This window comes from Poecilia latipinna, unplaced genomic scaffold, assembly GCF_001443285.1.
Source record: "Poecilia latipinna isolate Pla-1442-1.1 unplaced genomic scaffold, P_latipinna-1.0 Scaffold342, whole genome shotgun sequence".
Lineage (NCBI taxonomy): Eukaryota > Metazoa > Chordata > Actinopteri > Cyprinodontiformes > Poeciliidae > Poecilia > Poecilia latipinna.
Genome location: NW_015112958.1, coordinates 325,215 through 344,668, shown reverse-complemented (window position 1 = coordinate 344,668; position 19,454 = coordinate 325,215). Strand labels below are relative to the sequence as shown.

At 36.1% G+C, this 19,454-nt stretch overlaps 1 protein-coding gene across 4 annotated transcripts in view; it reads left to right on the top strand.

Annotated features, from left to right (window-relative positions):
* The window catches only part of plppr1 (phospholipid phosphatase related 1), a 75,488-nt gene that overhangs the window by 43,245 nt on the left and 12,789 nt on the right, over positions 1-19,454 (top strand). For all 4 annotated transcript variants that reach the window (XM_015035645.1, XM_015035644.1, XM_015035643.1 and 1 more), the window contains 3 exons: positions 867-974; positions 10,406-10,594; positions 18,361-18,493. In XM_015035645.1, the coding sequence (XP_014891131.1) occupies positions 915-974; positions 10,406-10,594; positions 18,361-18,493 (382 nt within the window). In that variant the 5' untranslated portion in view covers positions 867-914. The remainder of the gene's footprint in view (positions 1-866; positions 975-10,405; positions 10,595-18,360; positions 18,494-19,454) is intronic.

The window sequence follows — 19,454 nt, the reverse complement described above, 5'->3', positions numbered from 1 at the left end:
TAGTTTATAAATCACTGAATGGTTTGGCACCACAAGACATTGAAGATCTGCTGTTGTTGTATCAACCTTCCAGGCCACTCAAGTCTTCTGGTTCTGGTCTGCTCTGCATCCCAAACACTGAGAATTTCCAGAAAATTGTGTAACAGCTGAAACACTGAGTTGAATGTGGACTAAAAATTTAGAGCTGCTTTTGTATCATAATTAAAGAAACACAAACCAACATTTGATGTGTAAATGATGGGACTTGGAAAAATGTAACGTTTTAGTTGTTTTTTTTGTGTTTTTATGGTGTAAAGCACTTTGAACTGCCTTGTTGCTGAAATGTGCTGCACAAATAACATTTGATTTGAGAAGAATGTCTTTTGTCACACATGTAATTGTTTCTGTGGAAATGCAAGTGTCACTTTAAAGCCTTTGGATAACGTTTCCACAAATATTTTTTCCTGACTTAAAATTCGCTTTGAGTCTCGAGGCCAACATTATCAAAAAAAACAAAACAAAGAAAAAAACTATTATTTTCCCATTATATTATTATTGTCAGATGGCACAATTCTTTCTTGAACACTCAAAGCAAAGTTAATGAAAAATGGTCTGATATGTTTACCGGCCACATAAAGTGGTAGTTTTTGGATTTACTACATTTTACAGGAAAAAAAGTTCTGCTAATCGGAGCCTACGAAGGAAAATCTGGTAGATTTCATTGACTAGGTGATTGATCAAATATTAAGAGCAATAGGTCTTCTTGTTCCAAGTGGCACATCAATATCACAGTGGTAGTTCCGCTAAAACAGATTGCGACGGGGTAGGAAGTGTGTGATGTGATCAGATGACAACTGACACTTGATGTTTTTTTATGTTTTTCACAGAGTGAGCTCCTTTGAATCTTAAGAGCACATAGTCTCCTTGGAGACAAGATGGCGTCCCACAACACTTTACGCAGCTACTCCATCATCCCCTGTTTCATCTTTGTGGAGGTAAGAAGCTGTGTGTGGGTGCAAGTGATGAGTCCAATGCATAAGATTCTTAGAAATGTGATCATGTAGATGCATCGGGGATTCATGATGAACTGTAGGAGCCTTTCAGGAAGGGACATAAAGTTCACATTTACTATTGGGTTAGGTGGAAAACCTGCTGCAAAATTGGTTGTTTTTGTTGTGTTTAAAGGAGGATTAGAGTTTGACTTTTTGCATTAGATAGTTGAGCACAATTACAGTGATACTGTTTTTTTTTTTGATATATTAGCTTGTGTCATGGATAGATCACAAAATGCACTTTAAGCTACTTGGAAACTTGAGATTTGTTTCAAAATGTTATTTAAAGTTTAAAGCAGAGTTATGTCTACGTCTAAATTCTGTCTCAGTAGTCCTGCAGTATTTCCTATTTTGGTTTTTCAAAATAAAACGGGTCCATGTTAACACCGATCATCTTTATTTCACTGTTAGCCATTAAAAACTGTACTTGTTTTATTCCAACTCTCTGGTGATACAGAAATGATATATATGCATGAATGAGGATTTATGTAACTGCAAATGACCTTTTTTTAGGAGAATTATACACAACTTACCAGAACCTAAATCAGCAGAGGAAGTGGAGAGCTTAATGTTTATTTCTGTGTGCGTGTGTGTGTGCGTGTGTGTGTGTGAGAGGTAGAGCTCTGCAGCCTATCCATATTTAATTATAGCGTCAGCTGAAAGTCCTTAATCAGAGAGATGTCTCGGGACACTTGGCTTTCTTCTCCCCTTTCTTTTAATATTATGCTCTCAATTGCACTCATTTGGCCCCTCATAAATGTATTCAGTTTTTGCTTTTCTGTTACACTTACACGTTTGGAATATCAAACAGACCTAAATATCAGACAGTCACAGCCTCTTTAAATACAAATGTAATTTATTAATGCTGTTTTAAGAAACAAAAGGTCTTTGTGAATGCTTCACAGCGTTTTGATTTGATCTTGCTCCTGATTAAAGTGGTCCAGCGTTGAATTAGTGCTTGGCTGTTACCAGGGTTTAGAACCAGAGTTAGGACTCTGTTGAAAAAACAAAAAATTGGCGCAAAGTTGAATTTGGGTCAAGATGTTTTGAAGACGAGGTTAAAACTTGGTTGATCTGAAAAACTTCAACATCAAAATCATCAAACAGAAGACACTTGTAGGGAAGATAAATACTTTTTCTTTGGCTTTTTCAGTCATAATTTCACTTTTGAGCGATTCTTACTTGCATCCCATTATTATTATTATTATTATTATTATTATTATTATTATTATTATCCATTATGTTGTTTATTTTTGATGTTTTTTTCCATCTGAAACTAAAAAGTAAAAAAAAAAAAATCTTACCACAAAATATGTTAGAATAGCAAGGGAAATATATTTAATTTCAATTAATAAGACAAATTTTTAATATATGTATATGCTTCATGACATTTCTTTTATTGCATCCTCCTCTTTTGCTGTGGCTTATTGCTGTGCAATGTGAAAATTTTCCGGTGTCATGGCTGGAACCTGACATTAAATGTTTAATTGGGCTTTGCTAATTATGGCTTTGCAGTTTGTTTACTGATGTGTCACTGGGAAGGAGTTGAAGGAAAACCCTAATTACATTGTTGATGTATAAACACATTTCTGTTTAATGCTGCCAACTGCGTGTTCAGACGGATATGATGCTGAATCTCTCCAACAGATCGACTTTACTGCTTGATAAGAGGGGAACTAAATATTGATTGCAACCATAAAGGTCATTTTTGATGTTGTTCCGGGACTAGACTGCTCATATCCTTGCTTTTCAAACTATAATTGGGTTTCTTTTACTGTTGTTTTAATCTAGGTGTTGATTTTTTTTTTTTTTTTGTTAGAAATTCATGTCAATGTCTGGTGTCGCTTACCTACGTTACTCATAAGATTACTTTAGGAGAAGACCATCTCGTCTAATTTGTTTCATTAAAAACAAAATGGAGCTATGCAATTCCATCTACCACAGTGATTTTTGTTTCATGGGAATTCTAAGCTCTTTACTTCATGTTGTCAAATAAGTAAAAAAGCTATTAAACGGTTTTTCACTGAAACTCCTCCAAGACTAATAATGAATACTTTATGGGAAGGTATTTTATGAGATTTTAAACCTTAGTTTGTAGAAAATGAAGGTATTTGAAGAATGTTTGGCTATAAAATAAATAAATAAATAAATAAATAAAAACCAGGGATTTTGTGAGCAGGTTCTGTCAAGTTGCTCTCAATGGCCCCTTTTATTGGGTACAATTACTTGCTAATACAAATAGCAAAGCAGCTAGTCACACAGCAGCTTACTGGCTTTTAGACAACTTGCTGCATCTAAAAAAGGAGCAACAGAACGGCAGAAGGGCTTGGACATGTTGTGGATGCCTTGTTTATATCAGAAAAAATCAAATTGTGAAGTAGAAGCATCAAGTTAATTAGATATTTTAACGATTTCAGATAACTGATTTAGCTTCAGGTTAAAAATCTTCCATTGTTTCTGAAAAGCGTCTTCTGTGCTGCAGGCATCAAAGAGGCCTTGGACACAAACAGTTAAACTTCACGCTCTATATCATTAATACACACGTCCACAAGATGGTGGATCAAAACTCTTCTGGTTTATCAAAAGGCACATCTGCACACAATAATGTAGAATTGGACTGAAAGTCGTTCTGCTTTGTTGCTCAGCAGGAAGGCCGACCCTCTCAGGTAACATAACTGCATACATTTGTAGATTATAAATGGAAGGAATCGCATACCGCGTAATTAGTCTTTTACATTAGTGTACTAATGTAACACTATTGTAAAAGTTGCATTATTATTTCAAACATTATATAGTTGCTTAACAAATAGAGATATTGTTGGTCATTTTCACTTGAGAGGACATTTTAGGGCTCTGCTTAATGTCATTGGATCTAAACACATGAAGATGTGTTCTTAATGACCCTCTGTTCTGCATGTTATTATTCTGCTGTTGTAGGTTTGTGTCTATATTTGCTTTCTATATTTTTTTTTCAGGATTTTCCAGCTTTTCTTGGTTCATGTCTGTAATATCCATCATCTTTCTTTAACTCCACAGCTAAAGCTCGTTCCTTTCCCAAGTTTAACTATATTTTAAATATATATATATATATATATATATATATATATTATTTTTTTTTTTCAATTGAATTCTCTCTCTTTTTCCTTTTTCTGTTTGTGCTTCCCTGCTTACTTGTGTCTTTGTCCTTCTTATTCTCCCTCCTTCCTTCTCACCCTGCCTGTCACAAACAGAAGAAGGCAGAAGGATGCCTCTGTCACATGACCGAAAGAAAACACCCTGATTGGATACGGCAATGAACATGTAGCTCCGTGCCAGGGGCTGTGCGACATAAAAGATGGTTATTCTTGAACATGCCACTTGTGGCACTTTTTCGTCTGTTAGTTAAAATCCTGATTATAATTTGCTTCCATGACATTCTGCTGCAACGAAGAAACTCACACTGTCAGACAGAAAGCTACAGTGTAGTTAAAAAAGAGAAAAGTGTTTGCTAGGAAGCTGGAACACAGGGGATAAGAAGCAATGATGAGACAGAGTGGAAGGGGGAAAAATAAACAGGAAGGAAGTAAAACATCGCTTATTTGACATGAAGGAAGGCAAATCTGAAAAGGCAATCTGTAGACTGAGGCGAAAACGGATATACTCTGCATGAAGTTACGTAATGCGCAAAGCTGCAGGCATGCATTTTGTTAAAAACGGGTCAAAGTAGACTTGTCAGATTTCTGATAAAAATACAAAAGCCTTAAAGCAGCATCTTAAAACAGCATTATATTGTCTATAATATACAGCGCCTATGAAAAAATACTCATCACCTTGAATGTGTTTCTTTTTTTATCCCCTTTATAAATCAAACATGGACAAAATTATTTTTTTTTTGACAAAATATTGCAAAAAAAACCCTCTTCAATGGAAAATTAAAAATCTTTCTGTAAAATCACGACAAGTAACTGAAAATACTTACCATAAAATAAGTGATTACATAAATATTCAACCTCTTTGACGTGACTGACCTAGTTCAGTGCTGCAATGAGAAAGTTACTCATAGCAGCTGTGGTAAAACTGATGGTGAAGAAAGTTCTTTGGTGATGAGACCAACAAGGAGCTTTTCAGCTACCAGACAAGAAGCTCGTCAGAGGACACCAAACACAAACAATCACCACAAATACACCATCCCCAATGTGAAGCATGGTGGTGTCAGCATCATGCTGTGGGAATGCTTCTCAGCTGCAAGCCATGGAAGGCAAATGTAGAGGGTAGAATCAATGCAGCAAAACTGTAGAGAAATCCTGAGTGAAAGAAAACTACGGCTTTGGACAACATGTATTCCCCAGGAAGACAAAGACCTGAAGCATCCAGATAAAGCTACACAGAAATGGTTTTAGGACAACATGGTGAATGTTCTGAAGTGGTCCAGTCAAAGCCAAGACCTCAATCTGACAGAGAATGTGTGGCAGGACGTAAAAAAAGGTCTGCTGATTTTATGACGCATAATGGAGCTTGAACAGTTTTGCCTGGAAGAATGGAGCTTAAATGCAGCGTCCAGAGGAGAAGGTCCGATTGAGAAGTGACGACCTGTCATTGCATCCAAAGGTGCCTCAACTACATGCTGACTTGAACTGGGTGAATATTTATGCAATCACTTATTTTATGTTAAATATTTTTATTTGTCACTATTTTGTAGAAATCCGTTTTCACTTTGATATCAGACGGTTAGGTTTTGTAAATTCTCTTCGCCAAATTTATACTTTTATAATGAATCTATAAAAGCAATAAAAAGGGGAAAGCAGCCAAGGAGGTGAGCACTTTTAATAGGCACTGTAGGCTTCTGAACTCTTTAAAAAAAAATTTTATATTCTTTTATCTTGCTCAGCATTTCATTTTCCAGCAAGTGAAATCACCATTTCCAAAGCAAGGAAACGGTCAACAATAATTCAAAAGATCTGATGTTTTTTTTGTTTTATCATTTATTTTATGGTTGCACTGCTGAGCAATGGGATTTACCGTCAGGTAACTGCATTCTGGATGCGGACTGATCAGCAAATGGGCTAATTAAAGCTGATGGTTTGGACAGGAAACGCAGCAGTGACTACAGGTGGAGAGTTTCTGCTTCCTTTCAATAAAAATCTGCTGTCAGCACAAGCTGCTGTACTTCAAATTAGTTGTGAAACCATCTGAAGCCTAAAACATCCCATAATTGTCCTATGTTTTCTTTTTTATGTAAAGGAATATGGTACATGCCGTCCAAGAAAAGAGAATAACTCAATTCAATTAAAAAAAAAGAGAGGAAAAAAAAAACTTTATTCCACTACTTGTACTTTGCAAACAGACTTTGCTTTTTGTTAATGGTTTAAAATAACACCTTAATCATTGTTCATTTTAATGGTGCTGATTTATAACATGGTAGAGAGCATTAGAATAAAAGTAAATTTAGCAAAAGCAGGGGAAAATACAAAAGAATAGCGAGCTCTCATGTTGCTTCAGTTTGACATCAAAACTGTAACGTCAGGCTCTGTAGTTGACAGGTTAGAGTCGGATGCCTATTTCTGTCAGCATCTTCTCTGGTCTGCTAACATAACTTGACAGTGAACTGAAAAACCGTGACTTTGTGCAGGATTTATGAAAGATCTTTCCGTCTGACTTTATGATGCGAGGAAGTGACGACTCGGGTTAGATTTGTTTCATGCAAGTTATTAAAAGTAGGATAGAGCTGAGTGAGGACAATTTTGAAAAAAAGGGTTTGAAGATGAAAAGAAAGAAGGTAAGATGGTAATTGTGCTCAATTTTCAACTTTACTGCCAGTCAGACTTCTAAATAATTCAGCATCAGAATCAATGCATAATTATTTGAGATATTTATTTATGTTTTTTAAATAAATGTGAAACCTGGGGATGGGGGGCTGAATTGTAACTGAGGAATAAATCGGAGTGTTCTTTACTACCATCATCCAAATAATATATAACTGTAGAAAACCTCACAATATTTCTCATACTCTGTTGGAAAAGAGTAAATAATTTCAAGCTTGTTTTGTGGTACAAAACCATAAATTTTCCTTGACACTTACCGACTAATTTATTAAAAGGATTATAGTCTCTGTTCAATTTGTTTTGATAATTCACTAGTTCAGCACCTTATTATCATGATGCTTTCTGATTATTAAACTATTTTTGGAATTTAATGTTTTTGTCCTTGTGCTATTCTGTATGTCGAGGTACATGTTTTACTCCAACATTTAAAGAATATCTGTGGAACCGTTTTTATGACTGCCAGTCTTTTCGGTCTGCTGTTCACTTTGCTAATGCAGCATGACGCGGGCTGAGGACTGAATCTAATAGACCTATAAGTTACACTTTAAGCTGCAGACAGACATTTTGTTCAGGTGTAGAACTGTCACATAAAACCAGCTCATGAAGACTGTACAGAAAAGCGAAAGCAGCCGCCAGGGATTAGACTGCACCTCTATTTTCAGTTCATTGGAGTTACCACACTTTGACATTTTTATCCAAAGGTAATTATAGCACTGGATCACAACCAAATGTGTTTTGTCACGGACTTGTTGACACGAGAGCCGAAGAGTCGGTTGAAGCTTGGAAAACAGAAATTGCTTTTCCCTCATGGCAACATTGATGATGCTTTTCATGTCTAGTGGCTAACTAGTTCCTTTTAGACTTCTGGGATTTATAGTGTAGGGAAATGTAACTAAGGGGCATTTTAGCAATATAGTGCAGAATACATGGACAACAATAAAATGTAATGTGGTCAGCATTTAAAAAAAAAAGACTTGAGTTTTGAGTCTCTGACTCTGACAGTCGTTGTCTGGAATCAATCAAGCTGAAAATCAGGTTTGGCCATCTGATGATTTTTGATTCATCTTCTATATTCTGTGTCTTCCAACGTGAAATTTTTCCTGTTTTTGAATTATTATTTTTTTTGTTCCCCAAAGGCAGATGTTGCAGTTTCGAGCAATTTTTTTTTTTTTTTTTTTTAAAGTTCCATAATTTATAGTAAAACATTAGATCAGGTTTTTTTTTTTTTTTAGGTGCTGCAACATTCTTTACTTTATGTTTGTAGATCTCTGGCAATATTTTGTCTGAGCCTTTTTAATATGTATTTCTCCTTAAGCCTGACTCACTTCTGCGTTCCTGCAGTGCATTACATGACATTTTGGGAAGCAAAGGAATTTGCATTTTACACTATGAATAACAAGCATTTTTGTCCAGTTGGAGCTTATTTGCAAAGGTGTTCAAAATCATGAAAAACATCAAGATTATTTGTATTAATCTGACATTTAATTTGCTTGTTACTGTTAGCTATAGGTACACTTGTGACATAGACTATGTGAATGCCTACTTTTTCAAATAAACATATTATTCATAGATTGCAATTAACATTTTTCAGATTTTCAGAGCAATAGCTACCAATGTGATCTTTGTAAGATATGGCTTAACACACTGCATCATTTGGAAGAAAATATGTTGTTACCAAGCAAAGATTTGCATAAACACACACAGATAAAGCATGCACAACACACACTCACACCTGGACAACACAACATAGCCATCTGTTAAAAGACTGGATGTGCCAGTGCAACACTGTTAACCATCAACACACGTGTTTTCAGAACCTCAACATTCCAGACGACTTCCTGCAGACTGTTCCTATAAAATTAACTTTAATTGAAATACTTTTATATAAAAAAAACAGCAAAGGCTTGACACTAAAGATATGTTTGTTGCAGAAATGTGAATAGTTTAAAGCAATCACAAGTTTGTTGCTTTAAATGTTACAGTTAATCATTTAAGATAAATTGGGTAAAAGGTTATGAATTTACCGGGGCGGCTGATGGCACTTTGTCATTGACTTTACAGCAATTCCTCATCATGAGCATGAATGTGGTAACGGGGTGTGGGGTGGGGGCGAACAGCTAATTTTTTTCAACAGGAAGAAACTTCCAGTAAAGCCAGTAAAGCATCTGCCATGGCAGGAAAATGGGTTGAGATGACAGGAATGAAAAAACTAATGTGGCTCAGTTCAGGAAACTGACACAGCAAAAAACAGAAGCCCTGAGCCAGGGGTACTTTCTATGGGAAAGAAAACCAAAGGGAGTTCACATGATTAATGGCAGCCATAGCTCTGCTAATGAATCATCTCTGAAAAGAGACATAATTGAAGCACCTGGCCATGCATACTTCTATGAAAAGACAAAAGCAGAGGAAGAACAGAAAGTTAAAAGCTGGTCTGTGGTGGACCCGTCCGACAGCAGTTTGAGTTCCAGTTATTTCACTGCCACTTCCACATGTCCTTTATCAATATTTATACTAGTTACATTAATTTTTGGGAAATCATCTGAATATTTTTGGTAAATTTCAACAAAATCAGATGTCTGTCTTTTTGACCGAAACAGTTTCTGTAGTGACAGTGACACTTAGTGTTGGACACAGGTACTACACACTGCTTTCTTGCTCTCATGCTTCCAGAATCACACAGACCTCTGTTATTGCAATGTTTAAAATTGTAAATATGTCTTTTTTTTCCCCCAGCTGTCTGCATGCAACATCTTTTCTCTGCTTTTCTACAGTCCAGTGTACAGATTGTACTAAACTAGAATTAAATTTAACACCGTCACCGTTTATCCTTCTCTTCTTGCTTAACTTATGGAGTGCTTTTGGCAGCTTTATGGCATGAAATCGTCTCATCTATCCTGTTTGACGTTAACCCAAACGGCTTCTTCGATTGGCTAGAGTTGCAGCACATCATCGGATGAAAAGCACGACTGCGGCTGATTTTTTAGAAACCTCGCTGAAAGCCCCGCTGTGCAGCGCGGTGCATCTTCTGTTCCACTGCCGGTCCATTATCGGTGACTAAAGAAGCTATATATAAACAAAATATATTTATATAAATGAAAGATGCCTGCAGCTGCGTTTAGAAAAACACATCAAAAGGAGGCCAGAGACAAAAAGATGATGATGGTGGGATAAAAGGATGAGGGGGTGAGGGAGGGAAGCGGAAAGGGATGATGATGGTTTCTGTATGCGTGCGTGCGCGCGTGTGTGTGTGGGGTGGAAGGGGTTGGGGGCGGGGGGTTTGCATCACAAGAGTTAGCATGTGATCGAAGAAAAAAAGGGGAGAGAGAGGAAGAAAGACGTACAATTTTAGAGGATTTATGTTGTTTTGATTCAAATCTGCTTTATTACCTCAGAGAGAAGGGAAGAGCGACGTTCAGGAAGCGGCCTTGAATAGCCCCGTTAAAGAAAACAGATTCTTAACCTAAAAACTGTGTCAGACCAGCCTTAACTTGCAGTAAAAGCTAACAACTCCCTCTTTCACTTTTTTTCTCCCGCTCCCTCCGTCCATCTGGCCCCGGCATGTTTTTTGTGCAGCTCGTCATCATGTCTGGCACCGTGCTCCTGGCCTACTACATGGAGTGCACGGACCTCTTCGGTGTGCACGTGCAGGGCTTCTTCTGTAACGACGCCGAGCTGATGAAGCCGTACCCCGGCACTGAGGAGTCCAGTTTCGTCCCTCCCCTCATCCTCTACTGCGTGGTCGCTGCTGCTCCCACTGTTATAGTGAGTAAAAAAAAATAAATAAAATTCTACTAAAGTTGTCCTGTGATAATTGTCATGTCTATGGCTTTGCTATATTTTGGATTACAGATTATATGCATGTGCTGTCTTGATTGTTTTTTTGTTTGTTTTACCACAATTTCATGTTTTGGTTTTTAATAAAATGAAATATTTTAACTATATCTTGTATTAAAAAAAATACTTGCACATTTTATATTTTTATTAAAGCGTTGGTATTAATTGTGCCATTTTACAGCACAATCAGCTAACCATGTTACCTTCAGTTGTTATAAAAATGCTGAATATATTCAACATAACCTAAAAGAAATTTGACTTCACAATTTGACTGGCCTCTGTCTCTTTAAAAAGCTCCTACTGCTTGTCAATTATGCTGTTTACGACCACTGCACTGAGATGTAGTTGGTATGGTAAGCTCAGTAGATGCACTGTTCTGTTTTCTAATTGCTGCTGCCACTAGTCTAGAGGAGCTGTGAGGAGAAGGAGAGGGGAAGGTGTGCTCTGTGAGGCGGAAGCTCTGCTGGAGGCTGCAGCTCCAAGAAGGAGCTTTGTGGACATAGGCAGTGCATTTAGGCACCCCTGGATGGTTGCCACGGGTGATTAAAGGATTTCTCGAACATACTTTAAAGAATCAAAGCAATACTCCAGTTCTGTTTTTGGTGCGGTAATGACATCATAACATGACAAAAAGCTATGAAAAGTTGATTATACATAATACTCCTCTTTAAGTTTTAATGGTGATTTTACTCTATTTGTGGTGTTTTTTTGAAAACACCACAATATATACATATATATATATATTGCTTTGATTACTTTCCCTCATTAATTTCTATAACATCCTCCATTATTGTTTGTATCCTGTGAGATAACTAGCTGTGCTATGCATTTTATAGTCCAATATACACAATTTAATCAACAGCTAAGCTTGATTTTCTTGAACACGTATAAAAAAAATCCCGTCACATTAGGTCGACAGCTCTCAGATGCTATGTATCTTGAAAGCATTCACCACTACTGCAGAATTAATGAAACTGTGACAAATCGATTAAATAATTCAGTATCCTACCTGCTTTACCTAATAGTAATACTTTAAATATTAATGGCGCTACTTATTTCCAAGTTATGCTCTGCTAAAATGATGGCTTACTCACTTCAGTATGCTGGGTGCTTGAAAATGAGAGAGAAATTGAGCATATGCTAATTATGTAAACATGTGTGGCCACTTATTAATGACAGAAGCTGGCTATCGATAGAGTGTCTGCTATTCTTAGATATAAATAAAATAAAATGAATAAAATGGGGATGGTAGCATCACAGCAAAACCCCATTCCAACACAATGGAGCATTGTCAATTTTGCATACTTGATCCCAGTTCCCATGCACTGTTCTGAACAACAGTGTATCCAAACTGACACACACATCTCAAAGACATGTCTAGACTTGGTATTTTCCCAATTCTCCTTTCCTTTCCCGTATTTTGACCTACGTAACACATGACTTTCAGTACACTAGAACGTATTGGAAAATAGGAAGCAGTGTGACAAGTACAACGCTGTTTCTTTAAAGGTCAGCAGATATTGAAAGTAATTTTAAAATATTCTTTAAGAAAAATTATAAAGCTAGCACTTTTAACCTATGCAAATCTGTCTCTACCCTGTTAAAGTTGTGAAACCATTCGTCATAAAATGAGAAGAAATGAAATTGCTCTAGCCTGGTCATATCCTGACGTTTGGGCCTAATCTTTATTTTGAGCATAACATTTGCTGGTAATTGTGGTAGTGAAGTGTGAAGCGTTACTCTAACACTCCCACTGGTCCTTTTTGCTGAGTTTCTTTCAGCTATTGCACATTCCTCTTCCTTGGCAGCTTTCGGCTACTTTCTGTCATTTAGCAATTGCAAATCTTAGGAAACGCAGATCCCACGTAGAGTTTTTGATCTTCAGGCCACCTACATTTAATCTCCATCAGCTTCCCCTAGCTCGGATTATGGTAACTTGATGATGCATGACTTTTTACTTCCGCTTCACCTCATGGCCGCAGTCCACTGCAGCCACCGCATCGATGTGTCAATATTATAAATTAGTAAATGGGTCAGAATTTTCTCCAGCTAATTACAGAAAAGAAAGTTTTGGTCCCAAAAATGCAAAGACTGAGATTAGCGTTGAACTAGATTCAGTGAGGCTACAGATAACAGAGCCAAGAACAAACCAACACATCATTATAGACTGACTTTTGTCTTTAATTAATACCACTTTGTATCCTGTTTCTTGCAAAACAGGATACAAAGAATTTTAGTACATGATTTTATTTTTAGATTGTTGTAAAAATGTCTTTGATCACTCAGATCATGAGAGATCTGTTTATTCAGGAATAAACCTAAGCAAGGGGATGAAACATTTCTTTAAAATGCTCATTGGTTCTATAATCTAGAACCAACTCTGAAAACCTGAGGTATGTAGAAACCATTTGTTTTCTTCAAATTTGTGTTTTTAAATAAATGTTAAATGTTATTCATCTATTTTGAATTTGCATTTTCATATTTTACAGAGTTCCTACCTCATTAATAATTTGTTTGAAAGCATTTCAAATGACTTTTTGCATGGATGGCATTTACAAATACAAACGTTGAGCTGTAGCGACTCCAGTGCAGTCTCCCCCACGGAGCCAGCCGTCTTTATCAATGTGCTCAGTGTCTTTCGGTCATTAGCGATGATGCTGCTTCCTCAACTGATCGTTGCACAGAAAAAATAATGTGGTATCTGGCAGCAAATGCTGAAAATCTAAGTCTTTCTCAAGCAAGATATAACCTCTTCTTATTGTTTGTCTTTTAATTTTCGTCTATTATTTTTGTTTCCATTTCATGCTGAATGATACCCCCTTTATATTTTTGTGTTCATTTTTTTGTTGATCTTGACACTTGTAATTATTAATGTTGATGATCTTTTCCCATGTCAAAAGACTATTGGTTAAAAATACCACTTGTGAAATTTACAGCAGTTAGCCACCAGGTGGCAGTGTTGCTCCATTCTTAAACTTTAATCCAGACATCATGACTGGATTTCTGTCCATTATTAAAACAAACCATAATATGTTATTATTATTATTATTTTTTTTTTTGCACGATTAATTTCTCCAATTTTAAAGTGATATGCATGTGAAGTAATGTTAATCAAAACAGACCACATACATTTGCATTAGTGTGCTATGCAAGTGTATTAACCTGGTGTCAATATCAAGCTTGATATGGATTTAAAAAGTTTCTTCAATGAGATTGTTTATCTAAAATATATTAATTACTATAAAGGAATAAGACAACACATTTTCACTTTTTATTTCAGTTCATCAATGTCGATTTTGGGATTTAAAAAAGTCTAATTTTTGTGTATTTAATGAATGAATCATGAAAGAAAAAAAATAAATAAAAACACCCACATGTTATGCTACGATAAGTAGAGATCAATTGTGAAACAGATTGCACTGTTTATTCTCGGTCCGTCGTTTTAGCTCTGACACAACCAAGCATATAACTTTTCAAAAATTGGTGCAGATCAACAAAGAGTGAAGACTGAATGAGGTAACTCCTTGGGTCGGCTTGGCAATTTAACGGAAATCGGAAGAATTATATATCCGGCTGGCAATAGTGTGCTGTATGTGGTGGTGGTATGTGAAGCGTAGCCACTTTATTTTCTGTGAAAAAAAAATAATTGTTTGTGTGTCACTGATATGAGGAGCTTCTTCAGCACCCTTGGGCTTACTTCAGAGACTCTGTTTAGGATTTAGTTTTTTTTTGTTGTTGCTCTTTTTTTTTAAAAGAAAATACTCAATACATTTCTATTCAAGAGTAAAGAATTACATTTTTTCTTTATTTAAATATTTATAAGTGACCTTTCTGCTTGCAGTGCTTGCAGTTTAAAAGTCTTTAAAAAAAGCCCTGAAAGATGTTAAAGTCTGTACTTATGACATTCAGACGGTGCAGAAAGCTTGAAAACACATCCTGTCATTTCTATAAAATTGTATAAACAGCTTTTCAAAAAGAAGTGTTTTGTTTAAAATGCTCTATCAGTACTATTTTTTTCCATTAAACTTATGTTAGTTGTACAGTTTGTCACATTTCCTTATCACAGGTTTCACCTCTTGTTCGACAGACAGCCGCCTCACTCATTTCAAAGTATCAAGAAGCACTTGCTCATGGTTGCAATTGTTAAAGCTGCCTGATTCCTAGACACACACCACCTGTTCTTTTACAATAAGATATTACAGTCCATATGCTTCTTTGTGTGTCGACCGTTTATAATTGCTCATTGTCATTACGCGTTTGATGCTTGAAGGCCCAGTAGTGCTGCTATGGATGTGCTTATCTAATGTGCCATTGCAATCCTTGTGCCACAAATAAAACGCGTCGCATTGCTTGAGTTTTCTGCCTAAAGCTAAGTGTTACTGTGAGTCAGCACTCCACAATGCATCATGTATTGATCCTCTCAGATAGTTTTCATCAGTGTCACAGTTCCTTTTTTGTTTTTTCCTCTGAAAGTGAATCTGTTTTTGGTTTTAAATAAAAATTCTTTGTTAGTATTCTGAACTTATTATTACTTATTTCTCTATTTTTTTTTTTTTTTACCCTCCTGTCATCCTTCTCTGCCATTTGCATGAAAAGGTCCCTCAGCCGTGCGTGAATACCCTAAACTTTCTAAGTTGTGCCCTCTGTGTTTTATAGTGGAGTATATATTGAACCTGAGGCTGTACATTTAAATTCGTTTCCACTTGTCTTACAAAACAAAGAAGCAGCCAATAAAAATGAACAACGACAGTGCTGAGATGCCAGCCAATTAGTACAGATGCAGTAATTTAAGCAGAATTTTCCACATGGCTGGACCGTCGAGGATCTGTGGAGGTTACGTAGGTCGAATTCAAGCAGTAGTCTATAAACTTGTTCAGTCGTGAAGAAGTGTCTGAAACTCAGTCCAGTCCCCTTCGGTGCCAAGACAGTGATGGATAGATAGAATGGTGTTGTTCGTGGAAAAAATGCAGGTCCAGCAGAAACACAGTTGAAATTTTCGAGAAAGCAGTGATCCCATGACAGCCTGTTGGAGTTTCGTAAGGAAAAAAAAAAAAAAAAATCTCCCAGCATGGGAATGGCAGTGACAGTTTATTATTTTTTAATCCTCGTCTATTTTTGGAAAATAAATTCTGTGTATTTTTCTGTATGCCCTTTCCATACCTGAATCAACTGGCTTACAGCATATTTTGACATGTTTCCCCCCCCTCATGCAATGTAACAAAATGTAAACAAGTCTTTAATATTCCCAAAAATATTCCTATGGTGGATTATTAAAAAAGGTATAAATAATTTTTGTCACGACAGGTTTTGATGAAATGTAAATAAAATTACTTAAGTACATATCTTTTTTCAAAACTCTTCTATGCCATTTGATTTATTACTTTATTTGAATAAAAATAATTTTAAATCTAAATTTCCAAATGGTTTGAAACCTTTTGGGATTAACTAATCAAATTAGCTGCAAACCGCAGTAATTCGTCAGCAGAAATTCACCTCATAATGCGTGTAACATGTCTCCAAAAGATTAAGCAAAGTGAACTGCTTTTATTTTTACACATATATTACATTAAGAGTTTCTATGTTTAAAATTAATGAATTGGCAATTAGCAATTAGTTGGATTTATTGTGGATTTAACTAATTTTGACAAGTAGAGCTCCTTACTATATCTAATTAATATTGATTTGCTAATTAGGTCATTTGACATGTTGTTTTTCTATGATAAATGCAGCTTTACATGTTTTCTAGCATATTCTTAGCATCAGTATGTCAAAAATACACACGCATTATTTTGGCCAATTCTCATTAACCTTAGAGATGTATCTAAGGAATGGATACACAACTTATCACAATCCTTGAAACTGAAGAATTAACCGCAGGCTCTTTGTAATGTTGGAGCTGAATTTGAACTGCCATAGTTGAAACAGGTGGTGAGTAAAAGCTTCTTGTCTTCGATGGGCTGAAGGACAAACTACATTTGTATCCCAAGACATTGTCGCAAACTGAATTCAGCACAGAAATTTTCTCGAATTAAACGTTTCACAGCCTTAAAATACTGCACACTATAATTCTGTATATTTATTTTATTTTTATTTTTTTACTACAAAGATGCTGTTTAACCTTTTCATTTTCTGCTCAAACATCATTGTGTCAGTTGAACTCCAAGTTGTTCCTTGGCTTCTGAAACAATTCGTGCCGATGGTCGTTTTCAGTCAGTTTCCATGACATTTCTGGAAAGGGAAGGGGAGTTAACATTGGATGTAACAATGCAGTCATGCAGTAGTACCTAACCTTTACAGTAGGGAAGCAGACTCCAGTGATACAGATACTTTAAGGCAAGATGTGGCTGTTTGGAAATGTTAACGTCACCAGCTGGAAATAACAAACTCGTGTGCCAACTATAAAGCACTAAAGTGCTTAGAGGACGATTCCGCTGAAGTTGTTGTTGGTGCTTTTTGTTAACTCTCAACCGATGCAGAATCATAAATGTAATCATTTTTTTTTGTTTTTTTAGTCATAACATGACTGCTTCATGTTGGCTTGGCAATGGTTTTATGTACAATTCGCAAGAAGTGTTTCGTCTTCTAAACTTTTCCATAATTTACTATCTTGCAACCACAAATTTCACTGGATGATATTAGCATTTGATGTGACAGGTCAATGCAGAATAGCGCATATTTGTGCAAAGGCAAATATGAAATTATACATAAACTTTTCCCTCTCTACTCCAAAACCCCAAAATAAAATCCAGTCCCCCATATGTGCTTTAAAAGTCACAGTTTTATACTAAGGAGTTGGTATAAACCAGTGGAATGGTTGTGTAAAAACCTAAATCCAATTGAGAAACTTTGGCAAGATTTCCAGAAGGAGCAAAATGTTCAGTTTCTATGTTTCCAAACTTACAAAATAACTCATAAGAATTGAAGCTGTAATAAAAGCAAATTGTGGTTCTAAAAAGTAAAAAGTATGGAATATGAGAGGGACTGAAGAAAAATGCAGCTTCATACTTGCACAATTTTTATTTATTAAAGATCTTGAAAGCCATATTTAATTTTTCAGTTATCCATTACTTTGTGTTGACCTGTCTAATAAAACCCAATGAAATTTGCTTTTGCTTGGCATTGAAATGTAAAAAGTCCAAGGGATGTGAATACTTTTCCAAAACACTCTAAATTTTAAGGGGTGTTTTTACTTATTTATTTATACCAGCATTCACACATCATTTCTTCCCCTCAGATGGAAGAAAACCATGCAGAGACGGAAAAAAAAAAATGCGAGTGTCCTGCGGCGCCAAACAAACTCTTTTGGAAAACAAACAAATAAAATAGCTAGGCTCCAAAGTTTGAGCTAATATGTAATAACTACGTCCACAGCCTCCTTTTAAAACACACATCTATTCTGTAACGGCGTGCACCACCCAAGGCGGCATTCAGCAAGTTCCATTTTGTGTGTCCAGCAGCAGTTTCTCCATTAGACCTGATGTAATGTCCTCTCCATAATGGACCTGAAGAAAGGCTGCGTTGGAACACGCTCGTTTATGAACACAGGCCAAGCCGGGACAAAATGTCCCGATGATTTTTCATAGTATGCCAAGAGTTTTTGCTCTTTGTTTAGCCTTGTTTGTGTCCCTTTCTGTTTGCCTCTTGACCTCTGAGTCTCTGTTTCCTTCCTCTGGCTGTTTTCTAAACTCATGCAGATCTTCATCGGGGAAGTGTCCATGTACGTGATGAAATCAACAAGGGAAGCTCTCCTTGCCCAGGAGAAAACGATAGTGACAGGAGACTGTTGTTACCTCAACCCGCTCATTCGCCGCATCATACGCTTTATAGGTAAGAGCATCGGCACGTCTCGCTGTCCGAGTTCATATGTGTCGAGGGCTAGCGGACGGCTTCTGCACTTGTTCTTGTTCAGCGAACATTACTCGTACAAATACATTCAGTTTGGAAGTAAAACATTGTAATTAAGATGCATCAGATTTGGAAAAAGGTACAATTATGAGCAGTTTCTTGCAAAACCCTTAACCTTGCCTTAAAAGTGTTCAGCTTTTAAAGGGAATAATTCATTTACCTGAAACGAGTGCCAGGTTATAATGATGGAAGTAATTATGGATAAAAAACTGATTTACCTCAAGGCTACTGGCTTTATTCTCTTATTTCATTTTTACTCGAATACTTCTATTAAAAAATAAAATAAATTACACATAGCAAAACCTCACCTAACCAAGGTATAAGATCTGCCCATGTAACATACATGCTCAACATACTTTGCAGTTCTTTTCCATGAATTGACTGGATCAATGTGGCGTTGAACGGAGGTGATCAGTTGTTGAGTTTAGAGTCCACGCCTCGTTAATCTCCCCCAGCAATTATCTTAGCTAAAGTTATCCCTGTTACTTGTGCAACTTTTTCTACCGCAGTTTTTCCTCCCACATAACTTTCCATTGATATGTTTGGATGCCGCACTCTGTCTATTGGACAACTTGCAACATCAGCACTCTCTCTCCCATGATTTGGTAACAGTGTTTTTGTATGAAAAAAAAATAAAATAAATTTTTTTAGGGTATTGGGTTTGTGTAATATTCAATTTACAAAAAAATTTTAAAAGAATTTGGGATATTTTTTTCACAATAATACAAATAAAAACCTGAAGCATCTTTTTGGATGAGTTTCAATTCCAAATCAAATTACCTAATTAAAATGCTTTCCAGTTATATTTTCATTAATATACTTCTCCATATACGTATCTGCAGAAAAGTAAATACTAGTTCAAATATTGTCAGTATTTTTAAAA